Source organism: Rosa rugosa, chromosome 3, assembly GCF_958449725.1.
Source record: "Rosa rugosa chromosome 3, drRosRugo1.1, whole genome shotgun sequence".
In the NCBI taxonomy this organism is placed as follows: Eukaryota; Viridiplantae; Streptophyta; class Magnoliopsida; order Rosales; family Rosaceae; genus Rosa; species Rosa rugosa.
The window spans coordinates 17,657,629-17,683,171 of record NC_084822.1 but is presented as its reverse complement, the minus strand read 5'-3'; the positions used below and the strand labels follow the sequence as shown (position 1 = coordinate 17,683,171).

The 25,543-nt window shown below is 38.5% G+C and overlaps 3 protein-coding genes across 3 annotated transcripts; 1 reads left to right on the top strand and 2 right to left on the bottom strand.

The window, feature by feature from the left end:
* Positions 1–4,689: 4,689 nt before the first annotated feature.
* Positions 4,690–7,756, bottom strand: LOC133740775 (probable receptor-like protein kinase At2g21480). Its single transcript, XM_062168724.1, has one exon. It carries the CDS (start codon positions 7,574–7,576, stop codon positions 4,910–4,912), a length of 2,667 nt encoding a protein of 888 aa, XP_062024708.1. The 5' UTR covers positions 7,577–7,756; the 3' UTR covers positions 4,690–4,909.
* Positions 7,757–17,865: 10,109 nt separating this feature from the next.
* LOC133737345 (uncharacterized) lies at positions 17,866–18,534 on the bottom strand. The gene has a single exon (XM_062164923.1). It carries the CDS (start codon positions 18,532–18,534, stop codon positions 17,866–17,868), a length of 669 nt encoding a protein of 222 aa, XP_062020907.1.
* Positions 18,535–19,269: 735 nt separating this feature from the next.
* Positions 19,270–22,644, top strand: LOC133739541 (26S proteasome regulatory subunit 10B homolog A). Its single transcript, XM_062167325.1, has 10 exons — positions 19,270–19,475; positions 19,667–19,786; positions 19,984–20,120; positions 20,205–20,366; positions 20,503–20,589; positions 20,694–20,780; positions 20,861–20,998; positions 21,133–21,324; positions 21,407–21,505; positions 22,228–22,644. The coding sequence occupies exons 1-10, from the start codon at positions 19,370–19,372 to the stop codon at positions 22,300–22,302; spliced, it is 1,203 nt and encodes a 400-aa protein (XP_062023309.1). The 5' UTR covers positions 19,270–19,369; the 3' UTR covers positions 22,303–22,644.
* Positions 22,645–25,543: the final 2,899 nt, after the last annotated feature.

The window sequence follows — 25,543 nt, the reverse complement described above, 5'->3', positions numbered from 1 at the left end:
TGATAATTTTATTGACACCATGCAGTATGGAAGAGAGGCTATCTCTTTAGAAGATGTCAAAGCAGCTTTGAGTTCTAGAGAACTGAAGAAGAAAGTGTCAGAGAATTTGAATGATAATCAAGATCATGGTTTAGTAGTTCAAGGTAGAGAAGAAAGTAGTAATAGAGGAAGTCTGAGATCTAAGTCTCGAATTAGAAAAGATACATGCCACTATTTTCACAAAGAAGGTCATTGGAAACCTGAATGCCCTAAACTCAAAGATAAAGGTAAGTATTTTGAAAAATCTTCTGGTGATGATGCCAATTATGTGGATGATGAGTCTACTTTTGATTTTGCCTTATTTGCTGGTGATTCCTCTATTAATGCTTGGTTGCTTGTTTCGGGTTTCTCGCACCTTATGTGCTTCAATCGAGACTGGTTTGACAATTATCAGTCTATTGATGGAAGGTCTGTCTTTATGGGGGATAATACTCCTAATAAAGTAACGGGGATTGGAATAGTTCGAATTAAGATGCATGATGGAATTATCAGGACTTTGACAAAGGTTAGGCATGTCCCATATTTGAAGAACAATTTGATATCTTTGGGTACTCTTGACTCACAAGGCTATAAGTATTCGTCTCAAGGTGGAGTTTTAAGAGTTAGTAAGGGTGCTCTTGTTGTGATTCAGGGAAAGTTGATTTGCCATAACCTCTATGTACTTCAGGGTAGCACATTTATTGGTGCTTCATCAGTTGCCTCTTCATCAAGTCCATATTCAGATTTTGGTACAGGTGTATTTGTTGAGGGCCAATTTGGTCAGTTTTGTGAAGATCAGATAGTGAGACACCGCACTATTTTGAAGACACCACGTATAAAAATCGCAGAATATATTTGTGGATCCCTTATAGGGAAAGCGCTTTGCATGCTTTCTAACTTGGATAAGACTAAGGACTTTGGTGTTGAATCTGTTAGTTCTTGCTACTTGATTAATTGGTCTCCATCGTCCGCAGTTTGTATGAAGACTCCAATTAAGGTATGGTTTGGTAGTCATGATGATTATTCTGATATTAGTTGTCCTGTCGGTGCTCATGTGAGTGATGGTAAACTTGAGTGGGGGGCAAAATTTAAATTTCATGGATTTGCGTATGGGGTGAATAATTATGACTTGTGGTGTGTTCAATCTAAGTCACCCAAATTTGTAATCGGCCAAGTTATGAACTTTGAAGAGTATGCCATGCTATTGAAGGAGAGTCTATTGATGTAGGTTCAGGCCACGATGTCAGTAAGCAGGTGGAGCTTGTTAAAGCTTCAGAGAAAGTGTCAGACTGCACTTTTATTCAGCCTAGTCAGGAGGTGCTTGCTTTTGTTGGTGATATTGAAGAGAAGCAACTTCGGTTCTACAAGGTTGCTTTGTATGAAGAAATTCAGTCTGTTCGTCAGAATCATCTAATTTTGATCAAGCCAGTTCCTATTTGCAAGTTCAAGCTTTGCTTGGGCTTGATTGCTAATCGCAATTAGTACCCTTCGGGGTTTGATGGAGGAGACATTTGGAGGATATTTTTACTTTGGAGATTTTAGTTAATTTAAGCCAAGGTGGAGATTGTTGGTCTGTGGCTTAAATTAATAAGCCCATCAATTATCTTTTGGACTAAGCCCACATAATTAAACCCAATTCTATTAGGTTTTGGAGTTTGCCTCATGCACATATAAATATATGCTTTCTGTCACCAATTAAGGTGTGTGAGAGAAAAGAAAGGTCGCAACTTAGGGTTATTGAGAAGTAGCCGCAGTTTTGGGTTCTATAGAAAATTACCTTTTGGTTTGTTGCTTTTGTTCTTGTGAGCAACAATATATTGAGGTAGTCGTTTTTCTATTTGGTCTTTTCTCTTTCCATGAGTGTATTCGGGTGTAATTGGGTTTTGGGTTTGAGTGCTAAACACCTTGTAATCTCCTTTGGATATTAGTGGAATCTCCTCACCGTTTCCGCCTGTGGATGTAACCCTTTGATTTTGGGGTGAACCACGTAAATCTTTGATCTTATAGATTTTCTATTTATTTATCTTTTTCTAATACTTCATACATGTTTGACGCTTCCGCACAACAGGACCAACAAAGAGAGCCAACAGATCAGACAATGTATGTTGATGAAGAAGTACTTCGAGGCCTTAAACCTCATAGTAGGTTGACAGAGTTGGAAATAAAAGCCTATCATGGCGTAAGTTTGATGGATTGGTTGGGCAATGCCTCTTGCAAGCTTGAGAAGCTTGTCGTTAATTCGTGTGTAGAACTGGTCGGTCTACCTTCACTTCATTACTTAAGTGGATGTATTGTATTTGGATTTGTGCAGACTTTTTTTAAATGACAGACTTTTTGAAAAGTCCACAGACTCTTTAAAAAGTTAATAGACTGTTATGGATTTCTTAAAACCATTGATTTTAGCAACAAACTTTTATTGATCCATGAAAATCTATATAATTTATTATGAATGACTTCTACAGATTTCCTAGGATATACAAAATAAAATAAAATAAAAAACAAAAACAAAAAACAAAAAAAAATAAAACAAATGCAGCCCAAACACAAAACAAAATAATAACTTGTTGTCTCTTCAATGCTCCAGTATCTTCTAATAGAAATTGACTCAAATAAATGATTGTTAGTTTGTCTAGCGAGTTTGTTCTCATTCCTAATCTCCCAACAACATAAATATACAATATAGATCACTTGATGTTTATGGTTAATTATTCTCATCAATTTTGTTTTCGCCGATTAACATATATTGTAGCAATATTGGTCAATGTCTTGATCTATAATCAATCAATTGAAATTCAATTGTTCAACCTTTTTTTGAACCATAATATAAATTCAAATTAATGAGAATAATTAATTAATAAGATAAAATTTAGTATGGTTCAAGGTCTTAGGGTTAGACCGCAATATTTGAGTTTTAGGGTTTCATAAATCATTTTTATTGCTATTAGGGTTCGAAGTATCACAATTGAAAAAAAAAAAAAAAAAAATCACATTCAACAACTACAATGAACATGTTGGGTATCAAAAAAGGTTGATATCATAAAAGATTAGAGAAAAGACAAAAAATTAAGAAAGAGAGATGATGAAGGACAAACTTCTTTGTGCGTAGAGAGAAGAACTTTGATAGACCTTTTTTTTTTTTTTTTTTTTTTTTGAAGAGGAAACTTTGATAGACTTTTTGAAATCTTTGGTCTGGAGGCTGGAAAATTATTGGAGTTTGGTATGTATAGTTAACACTACAAAGTCCATGATTATCCATGATTTTCTAATTCCATAAGTATGAATGATATTTTGAATATCTCTGTACTTTTATTCATTTTTAAAAGTCCTAATTGAATACCCATAGATTTTGGTGGAATTCATGAAGTCTTTAAAAATTCTAATTGAATACCTCAAGACTTTATTTCTTTAAAAGTTCCACTAATTTCATATACAATACACCCCCCCCCTAAATTCACTCAAGAAGTTAGAGATTCAGGGCTACCCTAAGCTTGTATCATTGCCCCTGAGCGGACTACGTACCTATCTCAATTGAAAATTTGAGTATTTCAGAAGTGGCATAATAAAGCAGCAGTGTGAGCAAGGGGTAGTGAGTGGGAAAAAATAAAATATAATCCCGTATATAGTAGAAATTGATGGTCAGCGTATACCAACCCTGCCTTCTCCAATGCCATGAATCGAATTTTGTATCTTCATCAACTGTGGTAGCCAACTGCATGAGTTTGATTACAGGTACCTCAACTTAATGATTTTGTATTTGTTAACTAATACCATTGGTTATTTGATGTTCATATATCTCTAGCTCACTAAGAACCATAAGTTTCAATCTTCCTATGGTATCAAGGCTGGAATCAGCTAGCATCCCTTTGATTAAATTTAGCCTATCATATATCTTGTTGTGTTTGTTGTAAAGCTGGTCTGAACTGTAAAGTGCAGCCATGTTTTTAGTACGTACTGCTCCCATAGCCAATCTAGGGTGCCTTATATAATCATGTCTAGCGTTGAGGATTATAAAAGATCACCCATTCTGAAGCAGAATATGTAGAGTTAAGCCTGCCTATTGTCTATGATGTATAACAAAAATTCTTGTTCCGGAGAAAATCTGTCATGTTTTTGCATGAGTTGAGTATATCCTTCTCTTGGTGACATATACTGAGCAGTCAAATACAGAATTTTTGTTGCACTCAATATTTCTTGTGCCAAACAAGAAACTCAAATATCACTGCTATATTTGACCAAAAAAAAAAAAAGAATATGACTGCTATAAGATTTGTTTAGACAAGAGAAATTGACTGCTAGCTTGTTAATCTCATCTGTATATCTGCTAGAAGTCTGACATATTTTTCCGAATTGTAAATTTTGTTTTTGCTTTTGTAAATCGTTTTTGTCCCTTTCGCATATAACATGAGCTTTTGACTACTGCATGAGCTTCATTTTTCTTCGGTGCAGTCAAATACAGAATTTCTTCTTCATGAGCTTTATTGATTCTAGTTCAAAAATATCCTACAACATCAATTTTTCAGTGGTTTGCATAGGTCCAAGTGTCCGACTATGCAGTAGTTCATTTTTTTAATTTGATGTAATCTATGAGAACTTGATCGAAATCCATTTATGAATGATTCATTTTCAGGTTCATCTATGATCTATACTACAATGAAGTGAATACAAAAAAGCTATACACTTAAATACGTATAGGATTAATGGTACTGTACTAGATGTTATACACTCCTCATACCAGTATCATTACGGTATAAACATAAACAGTTCAATGACCCCAAACTCAAGAAAAAGAGGAACGTTGATCATCACAATCTGTTTTGGCTCCTTCATGGATTACACTGAAGAACTAGACCATGTGTTTGTCAATTAGTACTGGACTAAAATTTTAAACTTTTTACCTACCATTGAGGTTAGAAAATTGAGACAATATAGCAGTTCCAGATTGATCATTAATAGTCTGTTCTGTAGGGGGGGCTTCTTCCTCCAGGATAGCAGCCGGGAGAGGAACGGAAGCAGCGGCAGTAGGAGCGGCAGCAGCAGCATCAGTAGGAGAGGCAGATGCAGCATCAGCGGAGGGGGTAGCATTAATGCTGTCATCTTCGCCCTTTCCTTCGGTGAATGCCTCTTGAAGCTGCAGAGCATACTCCAAGTTCCACAGCACATCTCCCATCGTAGGCCTATCCACACCGTGCTCTAACAAGCACTTCTCGGCAGCCTCACCAAACTTCTTCATGGATTCAGGGTTGATGGTTCCAATGAGGAGAGGGTCGACAATCTTTTCCAGCAAGCCTTTCCTCTTCCACTGCATTCCCCAGTCGGCCAAGTTGACTTGCTCTCTTGGAAGTGCTGGATTTATAGCAGGCCTAGCGCACAATGCCTCGAGCATGACAACTCCAAATGAGTAGACATCGGATTTGTCTGTCAGTTGCTGCCTCCTAAAGTACTCAGGGTCCAAGTACCCAAAGCTTCCCTTCACTGCGGTACTCACATGATTCTGTCCCATTGGCGCATCTTTAGACAACCCGAAATCAGCAACCTTGGCAGTGAACTGGTCATCGAGAAGGATGTTTGTTGTCTTCACATCGCGGTGAATGATGCCTTGTGCTGTGCCCGTATGAAGGTAGTGAAGCCCGCGAGCAGCGCCAATGCAGATCTCTAGTCTTTGCTTCCATGACAGTGGTGGCAAGTTCTTACCATACAGATGATCTCTGAATGGTCCATTTGACATGAACTCATAAACCAAGATCATCTCTTGGTTTTCATCACAATAGCCAATTAGAGAGACCAAATGCCTGTGCCTGAGCTTTGACAACATTTGAATCTCTGTTTGGAACTCTGTAATCCCCTGTTCAGATTGTGGATTTCCTCTCTTGACAGCAACACTAATCCCATCATCAATCACGCCAAGATACACATTGCCAAATCCACCAACACCAATGATTTTGTTCGAGTCGAAATTGTTGGTAGCTTCCTGTAACTCCGCGAGAGAGAAGAATCGGCCAAGGCCCATAGAGGAAGAGTACATGCTCTTTCCCACTGAGTTCTTGCTTGACATAAAACTGCTGTCTCCAGCATGTACAGGAAGTAACCAAGAAGAGAAGCTGTTCCTTTTCTGCCAATCTTGAGGTCTCTTCTTCCATTTGTACACCATTGCCCCAAGTCCAATAAAAGCTCCAAACATCAAACCAAATCCGACTGCAGCCACCGCTCCCTTGTGAACACCTCCGCTGCTATCTTTTGATTCTTTTCCATCGACTCCGAACTCTCCATCCAAACTATTAACAGAATTGCTTATTTTCATAACCTCCAAACCATTTAGAATGGCATCCTGAGCACCACTCCCCAATTTAGACGGACCAATCTGGATTGAAAGCACGTCTTTTATCAATGAAGAGTTGACCACAATGTCCTTGTAGAATGGAATTGCCAAACCGTTGACGGTTTGTGACAAATCCAAATCACTTATTGCCATCTGCCCATTGATGTAGACATTGAAGTAAAGATTACCAAGTGTTTTGCTCACAATGTCGCAGAAATGCAACCGGATCAAGTAACCATATGCATTTTCAGCCTGAAAGTCCCATGTCACATTGAACTTTTGATTGCTGACACCTGCATCTTCCATATGCGCAGCAGTTGCATAAACTATTGGTGGAGCTATTTGGGGTGTGAGCCCTTGAGGATACTTGATAGTTTTGGTTTCAACCTTGGCACTTTGGGCCATGTTCTTGGACTTAATGTATGGCTCGTCCGGCAACCAGAACCGTCCTAATGTGTCATTGACCGGGGTCACTAGAGGTCCTCCCACGTTAATCCTGTACATATATTCGTACCCAAATTTGGACAACCCCTGGAACTGGCTCACTGGCTGAAGGTTGTTAGCCGTGTCCGAGATGAGATAATCAGGAGCTGAAACCACCTCAATTGCATTGATGAACGCCGCGGAGTTCTTCTGGGGAGAGAACTTGATCGAGAATTGCTGCTCGGTCACGTTGAGAAGGTACTCCTTGCGAACAACTTTGATGGTGTTGTTGTTAGCGGCCTCATTGAAATTGAAACTATGGAGCAAAGTGTACTTATCTGTCATGACATTGAAAGTTGCCTTCTGAAGATCAGACACAGAGTTTTGAATGGGATAGAAATAGAGGCGAACCCAATGCCACCCAGGACTTCCCATGTGGAACGTATAAGTGGCTTCACTTGTGAAAATCCTTGCGGTTTTGTAAAGAGGAGAAGGCACATCTGCCTTGTCATCAGACACCTTGTTATCATCATTTGCTTTCAAATGTTGCGATGATTGTGAATCAGTCTTGAAGGTCCTTCCATCGGGTAGTGTGGGAGCGTTTGCAGCACCGCAGTCGATGAGGAAGTTGTCTTGGGGGGTGAAGGTGGTGGGGGAAGGGTCAGAGAGGACAATGGTGGGGTTGTAGAGAAGTGCATAGACAAAGACCAGGAGGATAGCCATCATGTATCTCGACGTTAATGATGATGACAATGATGGCAAGGAGGATAGAAAAAGATACTTCTTTTTGGGTTCTTTTGGTGTCTTTTCTATCTCCATCCCTCCTGGGTGAGGAGGTTTGAGCAGAAGAGAACTCGGGGAATGTATTGTTGAAAAAGAGAGGTCTTTGTATCTATAATTGCTATTTTTCTTTGTTGGGTTTGTATTTTATATTTTTCTGAATTTTATTTTTTTATTTTCAAATGGTTCTGTTATTGTTTTGTTGATTATAAGTGGAGAGGAGAAGGTGACAGCCGACAAGGGCTGTGAAATCCCAAGAATGTGGCAATGTTTGTGGAGAGATATAGCTTTGCCTTTGCTTTGGAAGTTTGTTTTCTTTGATACGTACTCTATTTTTAGTAATCGAAGGGAAGTTCAACGGTGAACCATAGACTAACTCTGAATCGTTTCCACAAAAAAAAGAGAGACTAACCTTGAAATGGTCAATAACTGTTTCTCTGCCCTCCTCTTTCTTCTATAATCTACTGCTAAATAAGGCTATGGTACAGCTAAGGTTCTCTCCCTCTGACTAATACACAAGCAGAGTATAAGAGTGTGAAGTGGCGAAGTAGCAGATAGAGATTATATCTTTTGATGTACGAACATGCATAAGAGATTTTCATCTTTGAAGTCTAAATAATATTTTGAAATCCATATCTTTTGGTCTTCATCTTCCAACTCCAAAAAGAGTAGAGGAGTGTGAAGTGTCAAAGTAGCAAAAGAAAGAAAAGATCTTAAGTAAGCTCCTATTGGCTTCTGGGGATTTAAGCATTTTCGCTTCAATTTTGTGTATGTAAATATCATATGCGTATCTTTCTTCACTTCATCATTAAGAAGTCCTATCAGGTTTGGGAAATTAAAACCATATTTATTTTTCCCATACCACTTCTAATATCTCCTTGTGTAAAACAGATCTTTTTGTTGTAGGAGAATAGAATTGTATAGAAAATAGTTGTGTGTATTATTGATAATAGGAGCCCTATATATAGGGAATTACAAAGTACCGTAAAGGTAATAGAGTCCGAACATAATTAGGGAATCTATAACTACTCCTATTACAACTCTACGACAAACCCTAGTTTGTAGAGGCACACCTAATGTCGATTTCCTTCAACACTCCCCCTTGTGCCGCTCAAACTTGGTGATGACGCTTTGATCGTTGCCTCACTAAAAACCTTGCCAGGTAACAAAAACCCAGTGGGACAAAAATAACCCTGGTCGAAGGGCAAAAAGAGCACAACACGTCCTTCACTCTTCGAGATCGAACATGTAGACATCATGCCTCCCCCTGATGTCAATATCTCCCCATGATTGCTACAATCATGGGAGTTCGGATAACTTTCTCAATCCGATGCTCTTCACATGTTTCTCGAAGGTGGATTTAGGTAACGACTTAGTAAATAAGTTCGCTACATTATCCTCTGATTGGATATGGTTCACTTCAATATTTAGAAGTGCTTGTTGTCATTTTGATGGAGGGGAGGAGGAGCACGGAAGGTGGCATTTTGCCTTGTGGGGTCCGATCCCACACTTCCGTCATCTCTTTTCTTTGTAGGGATAGAACAAGCCCATATCAATCGTACATCTCAAGTATTGAAAGATTGTCTTTATACCAGTCCAATGGCGTTGCGTTCGCGCATGGCTACATCTAGCCAACAAGTTCATAACAATTGAGGTGTCCGGTCTTGTATTGTGCTAAGTACAATAATGCGCCTATTGTACATGAATAAGCACTCCTGCTATTAACACGTCTTCGTCATCATCCCTGGGACGAAACGGATCCATTTTAGGGCCAAGACTACGGACGACCATGGGAGTGCATTTTTGACTTTATCAAAATGGCTAAGCATCTATTGACACGGTATACAAAACTGTGTTCTCCCAAGGTCTTTCCTCTCAAACTCGGATTTCAGGTGTTCAGCAGTTTTCCTTAACTCACAAGGGTTCCAATTATGTTTATCAACATAAACCGCGACAATTGCAAATCCGGAACTTGTCATGGAAACGCGTGGGCATAGTTCATCATATCCCTTCCCAATCAAGTAGTCATTTTAGTGAGCATTTCAACCTCGTTGCAAATGCGCTCCGTGGTCTAGAGCCACTTGACTTGGGTAAATAAAGTCCACAAGAACCTTCATTATATTCCGTATCTAGATCCCCATAGAGATACGTAGTGACCACATTCGTAAGCTGCATGTTCAGTTATTTGGAAACTACCAAACTGACAAGGTAGTGGAGTGCAATGACATCCATTACGAGAGAATATGTCTTCTCGTAGTCGATTCCAGGGCGTTGTGAGAAACCTTGCGCCATAAGGCGAGATTGCCATCTCTTTCTCTCATCACGCTATCTAACGAAGACCTATTAATGTCAATAGGTTTTATGTTAGGAGGTGTTGGCATCTCAGGCCCGAAATCATTCCTCTTCGTTAGTGAATCCAATTCAACCTGGATCGCATCTTTCCATTTAGGCCAATTTTCTCTACGTTGGCATTCTTCAACGGAGTACGGTTCGATGTCATTGGTCTCAACAATTCCACGTCCTCATGTACACTAGTGTAGTTCGTAGAGATCTCTATATTCTCAGGAATTGGTTCTAACATTGAGGCGTCCCTCAACGATGTCTCTTGGACATAACCACAATCCAAAATATTCTCATGAGACGGATTTTGAGTATCAATGATCAATGGATCAAGTTGTGCCAAACTCGCTCTCTTCTTAGGGCGAGATTCCATCGAACCTATGGGTCTCCTACTCTCTCTAGCGGGACCCATGGCCTATGACGCCATTATGCCACCTTTGTGGCGTCACCATACTACCATCCATGGTAGTGGTGCAGTACCCATCTTCTCTGGGTGGCACCATGTCTTCTTGTGGGGACATCAATCCTTGCAGGCATGTTTGCAGCAGGTATATGTGATCTCGTCACTTTTAGGGGATCAAGATGAGACATAGTGGGGACAGACCACGACAATTCCTGTCGTTCCTGTTGAACATTGACGTTCTAATCTCCCCCTAACGACGGGAAGACTGTCTCATCAAAGTGACAATTCGCAAATCCAGCGAAATAGAGATCGCCTGTCAAGGGTTCTACATAGCGGACTTATAGTTGGAGACTCATGTCCAACAAATATATATATATATGCATTCGTTGCAATGACTCATGTTGATGCGCTGTGGCGGCGCAATTGGCACATGAACCGCACACTCAAATATGCATAAATACGAGATATTAGACTCGAACCCAGTCACTAGCTGTAACGCAAATAAAAGTTGAGTGGCTGCTATGAGTCGTAGACGAATTAGCATAGATGCATGCGATATTGCATAACCCAAGCGGAAATATTGGTGGGCATTACCAATGTCCGGGCTACCATCGTAGTCGTTTAATGGTAGCTTTTCCGCTAGACCAATTGGGTGTGGACATGGAAATATGATACTTGATATCAATACCCGATGATATGCAATAGTCATCGAAAATTGTCGATGTAAACTCTCTAGCATTATCAAGTCAAATTGACTGAATGGGATGATCTGAGTAGTGAGCCCGTAGCCATATGTTATGTGCTAGGAGTGTAGTATAAGCAGCATTACGAGTGGATAATGGCACAACACGTGACCAGCGTGTTTGCGTATCAACCAACACCATAAAACATCTATACGGTCCGCAAGTTGGTTGATCAAATCCATAGAATTCCCTTAGATTCTTTGTAAGAATGGAATTATTTCCTCAATCTCCTTTGCATAGGATGGTCTCAATCCTAAATAACAGGCTTTACAGAACGAAACATGGGCTTTATAATCAATCAATGAAGGTTTTGGTGAAGCCATAATGTCACAATAGACTTGAGAAGTAGAGAGAGGAGTTTATGGCGTCAATGCCATGTATTTGCCACAGGGGGTAGGCGGCGCCGGCCATGTATGGCCGGTCTTTGCACAATCATGGCGCCATGAGGCGCATGTGCAGCTCCTCGAACCAATTCGTGGTTCTTACTTTTCTTCGTTCTGAAAATGGATGTCCGTGTAAAGTCTTTAATACACGGATCATCATGTCAAAGCCTATATGTGTCAAAATTCCATAAGTCGTCTCTCATGACATGGTTAGATTCAATAACTCAAATAGTGGTTGCATACAACCCACTAGAGCGACACATAAGTTTCTCTAATACTCGTTTATGTCTGTAGTCATTAGAGGTGATGCAAAAGAACTCTGTCCATTCTCATAATGTGTTTCCACAGGAAAACCATTGGCTCTTATATAATAAAGTTCGAATTAAGGTATGTCCAAGACATTAAGTAAAAGAATTGACACTTTATTAATAGCCAATTATTACATCAAAGTTTCCAAAATCTAATCCAAAATAAAATCAAAGTAAGACACATTGTAGTTGTTTGGACCCAAAATGAACATTTTGGCCTGAAAGGGCGTGTCTTGGAGAAATTGAGCCAATGTCAGTGGCTCAAGCTATATATTGTCGACAAGCTCTAAATATATATTTAGAGGCTAAATAAAGCCTACTATGGAAGTATGACAAGTCAACTTTAGCATATTTTCCTACTTCGGCTAGGAAAAACCGAGCTAGACAAGGAAGGAGGGGTGGAAGACTAACCAAATGAAATCGAAATGTGCTGAAACTTTCCAGATCCATTCTAGACAGCCCAAGGATCATTTCTTATGAAGAGTGCAAGAGCTGTTTTTGAGTGGAAGGCCTTCAAACAATCAGCCCAATTTTCTACAGAAGCAAAACTGGAAAACTGGACCTGTAAGAGGTCCAGCAGCATTTTCGGCCCAACCACATGGAAGAAAGCTCTGAAATTTGGTCAGCATGATCTAGATTCATAGTGGAACATTTTTTATGAAGACATCGTGGCCAGAATCTGAATTTCTGATGGAGATATACATGAAGGAATAAAGGAGCCGAAAGTGCTTCCTTATCTCCCAAATTCATCATTCCTATTAGTGCTCCACCTCCATCTCCACCTCCCTTATCTCCCAAATTCATCATTCCTATTAGTGCTCCACCTACACCTCCACCTCCCTTATCTCCAATTAGTGCTCCACTTTCATTTGTTTAATGCCAAAGTAGTTGGCATGGTAGCCTATAAGTAGAGGTTACATTGAAACACAAAACATACACATTCACATTCAACAACAACATCTCTAAGATGATCTAAGTTCTCTCTGGAGCAAACCTCTCTAAGAGCAACTCCTCTCCTCTCCTTCTCTTTCTCTTACCGGTGATCTCACTCCTAGTCCTAGTCTTCTCAGAAGCCGACTTTCAGTGCCACCAAACCCTCTGTCAACGTGCTTCGGTCCTAGTCTCCTCGGGAGCCGACGGTAGTGCCGCGACCACAACGGTTACAGAACCAGCCAAGCAAGGGTAACGCCCTAGCAACCCAGCCAAGCTAAAGTCACGCTTTAGCAAGATCTCAATACTTCCCGGTGATTTCGCTTTGCTCAATCTGCAATATTGAGTATCGACTTGTGAACAAGAAGAAGCTCAGCAAAAGTCCTCGCCACGAGGCACAAAGAATCCCACGACGAGGTTGGTGCTCTCCTCGTCCACAATTGCTTGAAAGAAGTCAGGTCAAGGGACACCCCCGACGACCGCACCCGAACGGTGCTGGCACGCCCGCGCAAGAAAAGAGACTGTTGACCAGCTGCAGCAAAATTGGAGCCAAACAGTAGTCACTCTATCCATTTGGTAACTCCAATCAAATATGACCAGGAAAGTAGAGAGAGATGTTGGTGGAGCGAGGCTCTCTTAAGTACCAATAATCTCAATGACTTTCCTAGACATCACATTTTATTGGGTCCGCCACATAAGAAAGAGTTAAGACAATTGTCATTTATTGACTAAGGCAAATTGCCATTACAAAAGTTCTTGGAAAAATAAAAAGGACTAATCTAATCAAAGTCTGTTGCATCCATGTGCAATTCATCTTCAGCTTTGAAGTCCTCTATGGTGAGATTGACATCTCCACCATCTTCTTCTTCTTCTGCAAGGTACACTTCTTGCTCTCTCATGTCCCTATATGCCCTGTATCTTGCAGCTAGTTCCTCGCTTGCCTTGCATTGCTTGAACCAATGCTCAATTGATCCACATCGATGACACTCATCATTGTGGTTGCCTCCCTTTAATTGAGGTGCACGTTATCGTGCTGATAACGTGTTGTAGGAGAATAGAATTGTATAGAAAATAGTTGTGTGTATTATTGATAATAGGAGCCCTATATATAGGGAATTACAAAGTACCGTAAAGGTAATAGAGTCCGAACATAATTAGGGAATCTATAACTACTCCTATTACAACTCTACGACAAACCCTAGTTTGTAGAGGCACACCTAATGTCGATTTCCTTCAACACTTTTAAAATTTTTCTAATCTAAAGGTAAAGTTGCTATTACTACATGAGGAATTTGATCAGTACTTTCAGTTTAATTGTATGTGTATATCAATGTTTTAAAACGCCAAGACGTAACTAGATAGAGGCATTTTAAGGAAAGCCTCACTAATGCGTTAGCCTTGAGACGAAAGGCATATGTCTTATTGTATAAAAGACATGTATGTATGTAATTATAAGGTTAAGAGGTTTATATATAAAAAGTATAGCAAAGAAAATTGTTAATTGTCAATCATTCATAAAAGTTAGCTAGAACCGTATGATTCAACAAAATCACTCAAATTTACTATATACTAAAGGTGAGTTACTGTTTCTAAGGGCCCGAAATGGAGTGATGCTTTTGCCCTATCTTTTTTCTTAAGTTACATCTTTGCCATTCACTCTAGGTATAAAAACCTGCCGACAGTAGAAGACTAAGGTTCAGGTTTCTTCGCTCTCTCGCTCTCCTCCCTCTCAACTTGATAGCAGTGCTGATTTTTAGCGCATCGAAGAAGAAGAAAGAGAAGAAAGGGAACATAGGACTTCCGAGAGAGAGAGAGGAGAACAGAAAGAAAAGTCAAAAGGTCTGGGCTTGCTAAGACAATAACAAAGAAGAAGAACCAGAGTTTGTTCGCATAATCTCATCATCATCAAGTTCGATCCCCTCTGATTTAGTCGAAGAAGTTTCTTCCTGGTTTTTTTTTTTTTTTTTGTCTGTTAAGCTGGGCGAAGTCAGAAGATTCAGAATTTTGATTCTGTTTGAGATTAGCATACGAGTATATAATGAAATCCAAGATTCAAAGTTGAAATTTCAAAGAACAAGCATGATCTTTCTTGGTTGTAATTGTACAAGAATTATAAGTTCTCACTTGTAACTTTGCAAGTTAATTACTGCAATTACTAACACTAAGAATACGGTCATCGAAAGTTTGAAACAGAACACTGATTCTAATTTTAAGTTTTCTCAATCCAAAATTAAAGAGTGATATATTTATGGAATATAACAGAAAATTAACAAGTAAAAACCATTATATATATGTTCTGCGAGGTTGGAATCATCCTGTATGCAGGTTTGTCAAAGAATCATAATCATTGCTACCTTGTAATACCTAAGCTGAAGAAAAAAAATGAAAGCTTAGGTGGGGATTTGTATGCAGGTCTAGTGTGCAGTTCATTTACTGTTGATGCTTCCCATATGAGGTCCTGAGTAGCTCAAAAAATAAAATAAAAATCACCCAAGATCTTGAGTATTCTTTTGTTTTTCGTATTATCATTGAAACGAATGGTACATGTATTATTGAACTATAGCATAATTATAACCATAATTTTTCTAATCTAAACTAGTTTTTCTCCAAAAAAAGGATTGCTCTCTGTGGAGAACGAACGAAGAGAGGCAGCCAGTCCGAGGTCGACTTTCAGCGATTTCCTTCTTGTCCGGTGACGTCGCTAACATGGTGATGATGCCGAACGGGTGATGGAAGGAATATGGTCTATTGACCTCTGATTTTGCTTTGCTTGCGGTTTGGTAGCGAGGGTTTTCAGATTTGTTTGGATCGAAGCAGCGGCGGACTAGCTCACTGATTCAGGAAAGACGAGGATGGCGGCGAAATGGATTCGGTCCCAGATGGCGGCGGCGGCTGTGCGGGCACCATTAATGAGACTTCTTGCGGCTTGGATGTAAGGGGATTCGTCCTTGGATCTAGCTATGATGCAGGGGACCTCTTGATGGCGGCGCATGATGGTGGTCTTTCTTGAGGCAAGATGACAGCTTGTGGTGGTGGTCTACGGCAGGGTGGACAGTTGTCGGCGGATGAGTGGTGTGCAAGTTGTGGAGATTGGATGAAGCTGGGCTTTTGTTGTTGGGCCTAGGGCTTGGCAGTCCAGGTCTTGGGCTTCTAAGCACTCTTGTGTACCTATGTTTTTTTGCCCAAATTTAAGTTTTATTTTTTAGACTTAGCCTATTTACTAGGTTTTTTCATAGTGTATAGGCTTGCTTTTAAATAAGTGAGCACTAGTTGTCAAATAAGTGATGCTAGCATGCCACGTCCTAGACTTGCCCATAGAGTTGGCAAGGGAAGGTATGTATCCGTGCCATTCTGGCTTAAGTTGAATGAGAATTGATTTGCGAAAAAAATAGCATAATTATAAACCAATAATCTGATACCCAAAAGTTATTACTCCACCTTAGAAATCTGAGATCTCGATCAGTTACCAACCCAAATTTTGCTGATCTTAGCTCTGAAGATACTGAGTTGTTCATTGACGCGTTTTCAAACCAAACTTGAAATATTCAAACTTTGTCATTTTTAATGTCTAAGTGTACACATCAATTGCCCATCCAATCCAAAAACAAATTGAGCCTTGGAAGCTCATGATTTTCTTTGTTATGAATAATTATGACAATGGTTTTTCAACTCCATTTGAAATCACATGTTTTTTCATCTTGATAGTTTCTTACCCTAGTCACTCAATAAGAGATTAACATTTTTTTTTTTTAGTTGAAAATGTCACACTTTTATAAAGTTCAGCAAGCAGTACAATAACGACTTGCCCATAGGGCCGTCAGAAGAAGCCATTACATAGAGCACACTACACTAGCACACCCCTCACACAAGTGTACTACTCAGCACACCCACCTTTTAGTATTAAGCTCAGACAAAGAAAAATTAGAGCTCTGAAGAAAAGTAAAAAAGACAACAGAGCCCCAATTTTTCTTCGCGTTCTTTCCCGCTCAAGCCAAGAAAAATACAGACCCACCCTCTTTTTGGACAAAAAGAGAAAGACCCACTATTAAATTAAAAAATAAAAACATAGGCCAACAATGAACCCAGAGCCCAACAGAAATTGACCATATCCAAGGCCCAATTTCCGCAAACCCTAGAGGAGAAGACAACCCTGGTGTTGCCGCCGCCACCTCCATGTGGGCCCAAAACCTAGCACTACCGCTGCCGCCACCCTCTGGGAAACCCCGGCCATTAACCGAGCCTCAAAATCTTTCAATATCTTTAATGGTTCTCACTTCTCGGTGCTTATACATGACTCTAGCAATCTTCTACGTCAGACTTAAATATTGAATATTTCATCACATAAATCTCAAGTTTTTATTCATGTATTGAGCTCTCTAGCTTTATGTTCTATTTTATAGCAAATTACATCACTTCTCTTGATAACTTGTGATCAGAAGATCAATCTAAACTAATTTCTATTGGTTTGTTTTGTTTTGTTTTTCCACTTAGAGAAGTGTAATCTATTTTTATTATTATTATTTTCTTGAAAAGATACATTTTTTAATTTGAGGACAAAATTTAAGTTGAGGGACAAGTCCCTTCGATAAAGTTATTATTATTATTTTTTGAATCAAGGAATACTTCATTCATAGAGGTGAATTACCTCATTGTTTACAATCATCTTTAAGTAACTCCAGAATGAAGTCTGGAGGTTGTACTAGCCAAACAAATGCATTACTAGCTTCATAGGTCGAGTTAGCTAAACAATGAGCTACTCGATTACAAACCCTTGAGTATGCTGCACTACAATATCAGTTCTTTGATGAAGTTCTTGGCGAATATCATCAATTATATATGCCCTCATCATATACATGAGTAAATTGCGTGTCTGCAATACTCGAGACAGCCTCCAAGCAATCTCTTTCGATGACAATATTGATAACTTGCATTCTTGCCAACAATTTCAAGCCTTCTTTTATAACACAAAGTTCCACTTGTCTTGCAGAGGCTACAGCTGGTATAGGGGTTGCAAAAGCAGCTCAAAAGTTTCCTGTATTCAACCTCCCAAAAAGAGCAATTTGGATAGTCTCTGGCCTTGTACAACCTTTCAATCAAGGAGTAAGGATTGGAAAATAATCTCCAGGCCATCCTTGTTTTCCAAGCATGGCTAGGTTGTATGCATAGATGTTTTCAAAACCCATTCCACCTTCAAGTTTCGTTAGGCACAATTTCTCCCAACTCAATTCTTGTCATTAGTGTCTTCCCAAAAGAATGATGCACATAGCTGATGAATGTCATCACAAAGAGTTTTTGGCAATAAGTAGCAATTCATTGCATACAATGACATAGTTTGAGTCATTGCTCTGATGAGAATTTCTTTTCTTGCTGCACTCAGGATTTTTGTCTTCCAACTTACTAACTTCTTTGTCAACTTTTCTTTGATGGAAGCAAAAATGGCAGACTTGGATCTTCCAACTCTCATAGGTAATCCCAGATACTTGTCATGCTCTTTGACACATTTAACCCCCAGAATAGCCGCCATTTGTTTTTGTCTATCTTCCTTGACATTATTACTAAAAACAACACTGATTTTCTGAAAATTCACCTTTTGTCCTGAGGCCTTTTCATAAGTATCAAGAATCAATTTGTATTGTAGACATTCTTCATTTGTAGCAGAGCCAAAGAGTATGCTGTCATATGCAAAGAAGAGATGATGCAAAGTAGGGGCTTGAGGGCACATAGTAAGTCCCTGAATGGTATGTTGTTGCACAGCTTGTGATATCAACGCTGACAACCCTTCACTGCATAAGATGAACAAATAAGGTGATAAAGGATCACATTGTCTGATGCCTCGTGTAGGAGTAATTAGAGAAGAAGGCTCTCCATGAAGGAGAATAGAATAAGCCATAGATGTTATGCAATTCATGATGATTTGAATCCATTAAGATGCAAAGCCCAACTTTGTTAGAATAGCATGAATAAAAGACCAATCAAGTCTGTCATCAGCCTTAGAAATGTCAAGCTTTAAGGAGAAGAAACCTGCCTCTTGATTCTTTAACTTGTGCATGAAGTGTGCAGCCTCGTTTGCCACTAAAGTATTCTCAGAAATTAATCTGCCCGGGACATAGGCACTCTGCAGTGGAGACACAATTTCAGGAAACCAGGTTTTTTGACACAACTTTTGAATTGATTCTGCAAATAACATTGCAGAGAGGTATAGGTCGAAAGTGCATTGCTTCCTTGGGGTCTTTGATCTTTGGTATCAAGCAAAGATAACTAGATAAGTATAGTTTGATTCCGGCCACATTTCACCCTGAGTAAGCAAGTTTCTCACTGCCAAACAAACATCATGGTTGACAATACCCCAATATTTTTGATAGAAAAACAGAGACTATGTCCAGGGCTTTTCCAAGAGTGCATCTGGAAGAGGGCTTTTTTGATCTCCTTCGATAAAGTTATTGGAATAAGAGAGTGATAACATATTTCAGAGTGATAACAATCAAACTTCGGGGGTAAAATCGCCATTTCCTCTCCGCTTTCGCTTTTGTTGTTTCAATTTCCGAGTGAGAGTAAAACAGTAAATCAGTAAATGAGTATAGGTTGCTTGCTTGATAATACAGCTCCCCCACATAAAAGGTAAAAACCGAAGCTTTATTAGCAGCAGCTCTCAGATTTCTTCTTCTTCTTCTTCTTCTCCCCAAAAACCTCGAGAGCCCATTACTCCTCCCCTGCACCGCCGCGAGATGACGTCGACCGAGACAGAGGACGCCCTACGACGTCGCACCGCCATCACCGATTACCGGAAGAGGCTGCTCCAGCACAAGGAGCTCGACTCCCGAGTCCGCGCAGGTCAGATTCGCACCCTCTTCTATCCAACTACAAATGTTCCCAATTTGTTCAATTTTTTAGTCTAGGGTTTCGATTCACCCGATTCTGTGCCCTAGCTGTTAATTTTGGTTCTGGGCAGTGGGTTTTTCTGTGTGAATTGGGAAATTTAGGAATTTGTTTGGGCCTGAATTGCTTTGTTTCGGGTTTTGCAGTGCGGGAAAACTTGCGAGGAGCTAAGAAGGAGTTTGGGAAAACTGAAGATGATTTGAAGTCGCTTCAAAGTGTTGGTCAGATTATAGGGGAAGTTCTGAGACCTCTCGATAATGAACGCTGTGAGTAAAGTTTGGACCTTTTTTTTTGTTTACAACATTAACATAGTTCCTGGAAACTCTTGGTGATTATGATTTTGTTAGGATTGATCTGCCTCTTAAGTAGAAAATGGAAACTTTTGGTGGTGAATGTGATTTTGTTAGAGTTGCTTTGTGTTTGAGAAGTGTCCAAGTGATTATGTTTTATTTTATTGCTTCAGTGATAGTGAAGGCGAGTAGTGGCCCTAGGTATGTGGTTGGCTGTCGCAGTAAAGTGGACAAAGAAAAACTAACAGCGGGCACTCGGGTTGTTTTGGATATGACTACTCTGACTATCATGAGGGCTCTTCCAAGAGAGGTAATTATGATTCTATTATTGATGATATGAATTGACATTGTATCTGTCTACCCTTGAACATTCTTGCTTAATTTTGACTTGCAGGTTGATCCAGTAGTGTATAATATGCTTCATGAAGATCCTGGTAATGTTAGCTACTCCGCTGTGGGAGGGCTAGGAGACCAGATCCGGGAGCTTAGGGAATCTATAGAGCTGCCTCTAATGAACCCTGAGCTCTTCCTTAGAGTGGGCATCAAACCACCCAAGGTGTGTTTTATATAGTATTGCTGACTTCATACTATTAGTGACATGTTCAGTAATGTTATCACGCTTACACTAGCAACTTAGAATCGTAGGATTTTCATCAAGAAATAATCTTTCTTATTTTATTGAATTGTTCCAGGGTGTTCTTCTCTATGGACCTCCGGGAACAGGGAAGACATTGCTAGCCAGAGCAATTGCGAGCAACATAGATGCCAACTTTCTAAAGGTTAGTTATTTGTGTCTGTGGCTTTTATACTGAGCTTTCACTTTTATGCAACAGCGTGCTTGTTGTTTTTGTTTGCTTATATATACTATTTCTTGTGGATCTAGGTTGTATCAAGCGCCATTATTGATAAGTACATTGGTGAAAGTGCAAGATTGATTAGGGAAATGTTTGGTTATGCTCGTGATCACCAGGTTTGTGCTTGAAATTTGTTCAGCATTTTCTGTGTATATTACTGTTAAAAGCATACCTTATTTGTTGACTTCATGTCTAGCCCTGTATCATTTTTATGGACGAGATCGATGCCATCGGTGGACGGCGTTTTAGCGAAGGGACCAGTGCAGACCGTGAAATCCAGCGAACACTCATGGAGTTGCTTAACCAGTTAGATGGATTTGATCAACTTGGGAAGGTACTTGAGTTCTCATTGATCTTGTTGGTTATTCAGATTAAATGGATGCAAAGTTAATTATCTGGTCGTCCTTGTAAAAGCTTGTAATGGCATATGAGCAATCATATCTTAGCATGTTTTGATGGTTCTTGTAGGTGAAAATGATAATGGCAACAAATAGACCTGATGTTTTAGATCCTGCACTTCTCCGACCTGGGAGACTAGACCGGAAAATCGAGATTCCATTGCCTAATGAACAGTCAAGAATGGAAATTCTTAAAATTCATGCTGCTGGAATAGCTAAACATGGGGAAATTGATTATGAGGCAGTTGTGAAGCTTGCTGAGGTGAGCATCAAATGCTTCTCTATTGAAAAAAGTTATTTTCATCCTTCACCCCTAACAATTTGACGAATTGTCTTTGTTTCAGGGCTTTAATGGAGCAGATCTGCGGAATGTCTGCACTGAAGCTGGGATGTCTGCGATCCGTGCTGAACGCGATTATGTCATTCATGAAGACTTCATGAAGGTAATGTGTCGAACAGTGTACTATACTGTTGTGAATATTAATGAACAATGAACTATGAGATGAACTAAGCCTAATTTGATGCCAGCAACTTGTCACCAGTCAATCATGTGCCTGAATTGATGTCTGCAATCTGTTATGGGCATTCCTTGGAAATTAAATTATATTGGATCATAAGCTAGCCGGCTAAAAACAATGGAATGAAAGAACATGTTGGTGTTCTTTAAGAGTTGTCTGGTTCATGTCGTATTGGGCCATACCCTATGCTGTAGCTGTTTTAACCCTGAATGTGAGGGGAAAATCTGGATAGCCGTCATGTGCCTTAACTTTATAGATTAACAAAAATATGTAAAAGAAGTAAAAGGAAATTCATTGGTGTAAAATGAGGCCCATTTACTTGGGTCGAATGTCTTGGTTGTGGAGTAGCTTTGTTTGCCCATCAGTGCCTAAGGTGTTTGACGACCTACTCTACCCGAGTTCTGGAACCAATACCTTTCCCTTAAATTGCTATGATCGTTACTGTATTCGTATTGAAGAGATGCGACAGTGTTCGGATCATTGTGCAATGTCTTAATAAAATGCCTAGTGGTAGGGAAATCACATATTTATCTTGACCTGTAATTCATTTCCTCTGGGGTCAAATATATATTGTGACATTTCATTATTTTCTGTAGCATAGATTGGTGACAAATATTGTGATAATTGTTTATTTCATAATGTTTCAGGCTGTAAGAAAATTGAACGAAGCCAAGAAGCTGGAATCAAGTGCACACTATAATGCTGATTTTGGAAAGGAATGAGGCCAACTTTCAATCAGGCCGAAGAGTTACTAAGAGAGAAACTCCAAGCATGTGCTGTCTGTTGGACTGTTTTATTTATGAAAATGTGGGTGGTACTGCAATATAGGTTTCCAAGATATCTATTACCGCCCCCATTCCATTTAGACAACATTTACTCATGAGTTCATTAGATTTTCGTATTATTGTTGAACAGTCGTTTGTTGCCTACTTTACTGTACTTTTAAGACATCTTGTGTAGTTAATGTCAGTGTTGGCTCACAATTAAATTGTTTCTCTGATTTTCACACAAGTCATAACTTGTTCATTGATCCATCTCTTTATGCTAAATGACCTGTTCTCTGATTTTCTTTTATTACTCATTGATAATACCTTTGATGATTTTATAGGCTTGTCCCTTGCAAATTTTCTGATAATAATTGCAATCTTGGTTAGTTTTGTATGAATGTTTATTGTGTTTTATCTTCCAAGTGAGTGAGAGGCAAAGTGTCCTATGGAATAGGCTTTCTTGTGGATTTAACAAGCCAAGAATCCATGACAACTTGTGCAAACAGCAGTTTAAAATATATTTTCAGTCGACACTGCTTCCGCTTCTTTCTTTCTTTCTTTTTCCTTGGTTATACACTGCTTCCTCTGTTTTTCTAATTCTAGTTTCAGTCAACAATTTGGGATTTTGGGTTATGGTTCTACTTGCACGAAAACCACTAAATTTTTAAAGAACTATATGCCATTTTGTCTGTATGTTATGTTGGAGTCTGTGCAGTTGATCATGATTCATGGTTGTATTATTCTGGGTACTGTTGGGTTGTGGGGAAGTTTAATAGGGATAACATGTTCTTTGATACTGAATATATTTGGTGTTCAGGGAGAGACTCTTTAAAATGAAGACTTTTTAATCAACAATTGTGAGATTTATTTTTTTATTATATTTCGACAAATTAGCCGTTAAATGTTTAGGTATGAAAATTTTCTTCTAAATTGCTAATTGTTAATGTACCGAACTACATCAAATCAATAGACGAATCAAAACTGTCAAATTTGAACTTTTCAAGTTCATAAATTATAAATCACGATTATGAATGTTTTAACGATTTTTAATTTGATTTAAAATTTGCATAAATGATTTACGAAATGATCTACACATGAGTATCTAAACATTTAACGGTTGATTTGTCGAAGTGTGATAAAAAAGTGGGTCTCACAACCGTTAATTAGAAAGTCCTTTTGAAAGTGGTTCTCATTAGAGTCCTGTGGCGTTCATGCTTTTCTCCACATGTTAAGAGCAACAACCACAAATTATAAGGAAAATTTTAGGTGTCGAAGTTGGCAAAACATCCTTAAATATTGAAGATTGGAAAGTTTCATGGCGTCCTAATAAGATTGTACCTATGACTTTGGAAAGTCTCATTATTGTTTGATGATCACTCATGCATTGTGTGGTAGATATAATACACTTGCAAACCACAACTCAATTGTCCCATTCCCCTAGTTCTATGTCATAGAAATGGTAATCGATCAATCATGGTAGCAATCGAAATCCAAAATATTTAAATCAATTTTTATCATCTGCTGGAATGTGAAGATCATAATAAGGAAATAGAACGAAGTGCACGGAAGAATCTGGCTGGATACTATTTTTATTTTCAATAAAGGATAATATTGGAAAAATATTTTATGCTGGGTATACTTGCATTTTAGCTGGGTTCAAATAGCTGGACCTTTTACGTATACTCTACTTACACTCTTTGTTTCTCAACTTTGGTGAATACTTCCCATAGTGCACTTTTAAGTTTGGGAAAAAGTCACAAACAGTACCCCAATTTAAAGTCATTCTACACTTTAGTACCTCATCTTCTAAATATATCACTTTGATACCTCAACTTATTATTTATGTATAAGATTCATACACGCCGTTAATAACACCGTTAACTCAAGTGTTATGTAGCTTTTTGCTATGGGTATTTTCGTCAATTTATGTTTTCCCACCAAAAATTCCATGGGAGATGATCTAAAATTCCTTTCTTTTTGCTGAAAATAAATCTGTCATCAAGGAAAATATTATATTTGGGTTTATGGAAGATCAATTTAAGTTATTGTACTGGAAATTTTGACTTATTGTTATGATCCCAGGAAACATAATAATTAAAATGAGAAGAGGTGAGAGATTTATCGTTTTCAGCCTGCTAATTCACAAATAGAGAGTGATTTGGATAAGATCAAATTGTCTGCTAGCTTTATTAATTGTTGATTCTATATCATCTTATTTTAGCTCTTCAAATGTAATTTGTTGGGTAGATACTAGTTTTCTTTCAAGTTTAGGGTTTGAGTCTTTCCCCGTTTAATTGAAGAACTCTTCAGACAAAGAAGGAAAAATGCTTGTTCAATTCATTATGCATAATCAATTTCAATACCAATCATAACAGATTGTCTCTAGTAGAGTTGTAGAAATTGCTTGAAACTTTTAGTATTTATGGTTGTTGTAGTTATTTGCTTACTCTTTAAATATAGATCCATCATCCAGGGTTATTTGGTTTCATCGGCAATGAAGAAAGATGTAGCAAGTGTTTTTGTCTTTTAATAAAAATAAATATGAATTAACGGAGTGAGTTTTTATTAAATGGCAAATAACATGAGATTTTTGGTGGAAAAATATAAATTGACGAAAATACCCATGACATAAAGCTACATGACACTTGAGTTAACGGTGTTATTAACGGCGTGTATGAATCTTATGCATAAATAATAAGTTGAGATATCAAAGTGATATATTTAGAAGATGAGGTACCAAAGTGTAGAATGACTTTAAATTGGGGTACTGTTTGTGACGTTTTCCCTTTAAGTTTTAACTAGGTAGATTTTATTAAGCCACCCTACCATTTTTTTTGTTTACCCTACAAATATTTGAATTATTGAAAGACTATATTACCCAAATGCAAAATGACTAATATACTAATTTTCTAAAATTCAAATATGTAAGGAAAACTAAATACATAACTAACTAAACACAAAACTACTTAATTTCTCTTCTGATAACATTAATCTTCATTTTCTCCATCCAAATTTCAATTTATTACAATTTTCTTTGGTGCGGCTATTGCCACCCTACCATTTTCTTTATTCACCCTACTTGCTCATTAAACCCTACATTTTAATTTCAATTAATAAATTTTCTTATTTAACCCATTTCTCTTTCCAAGAATATCTTTATATAAAGTTTCCTAATAGTAAGTTTCCTAATGTTAGG

Excerpts from the sequence above, each read along its gene's own strand:
- LOC133740775 (XM_062168724.1), bottom strand. The coding sequence starts at position 7,576 with ATGGAGATAGAAAAGACACCAAAAGAACCCAAAAAGAAGTATCTTTTT.
- LOC133737345 (XM_062164923.1), bottom strand. The coding sequence starts at position 18,534 with ATGGCTTATTCTATTCTCCTTCATGGAGAGCCTTCTTCTCTAATTACT.
- LOC133739541 (XM_062167325.1), top strand. The coding sequence starts at position 19,370 with ATGACGTCGACCGAGACAGAGGACGCCCTACGACGTCGCACCGCCATC. Across the intron at positions 20,367-20,502 it reads TGGGCATCAAACCACCCAAG|GGTGTTCTTCTCTATGGACC; the intron begins GTGTGTTTTATA and ends GAATTGTTCCAG. Across the intron at positions 21,325-21,406 it reads CAGTTGTGAAGCTTGCTGAG|GGCTTTAATGGAGCAGATCT; the intron begins GTGAGCATCAAA and ends TCTTTGTTTCAG.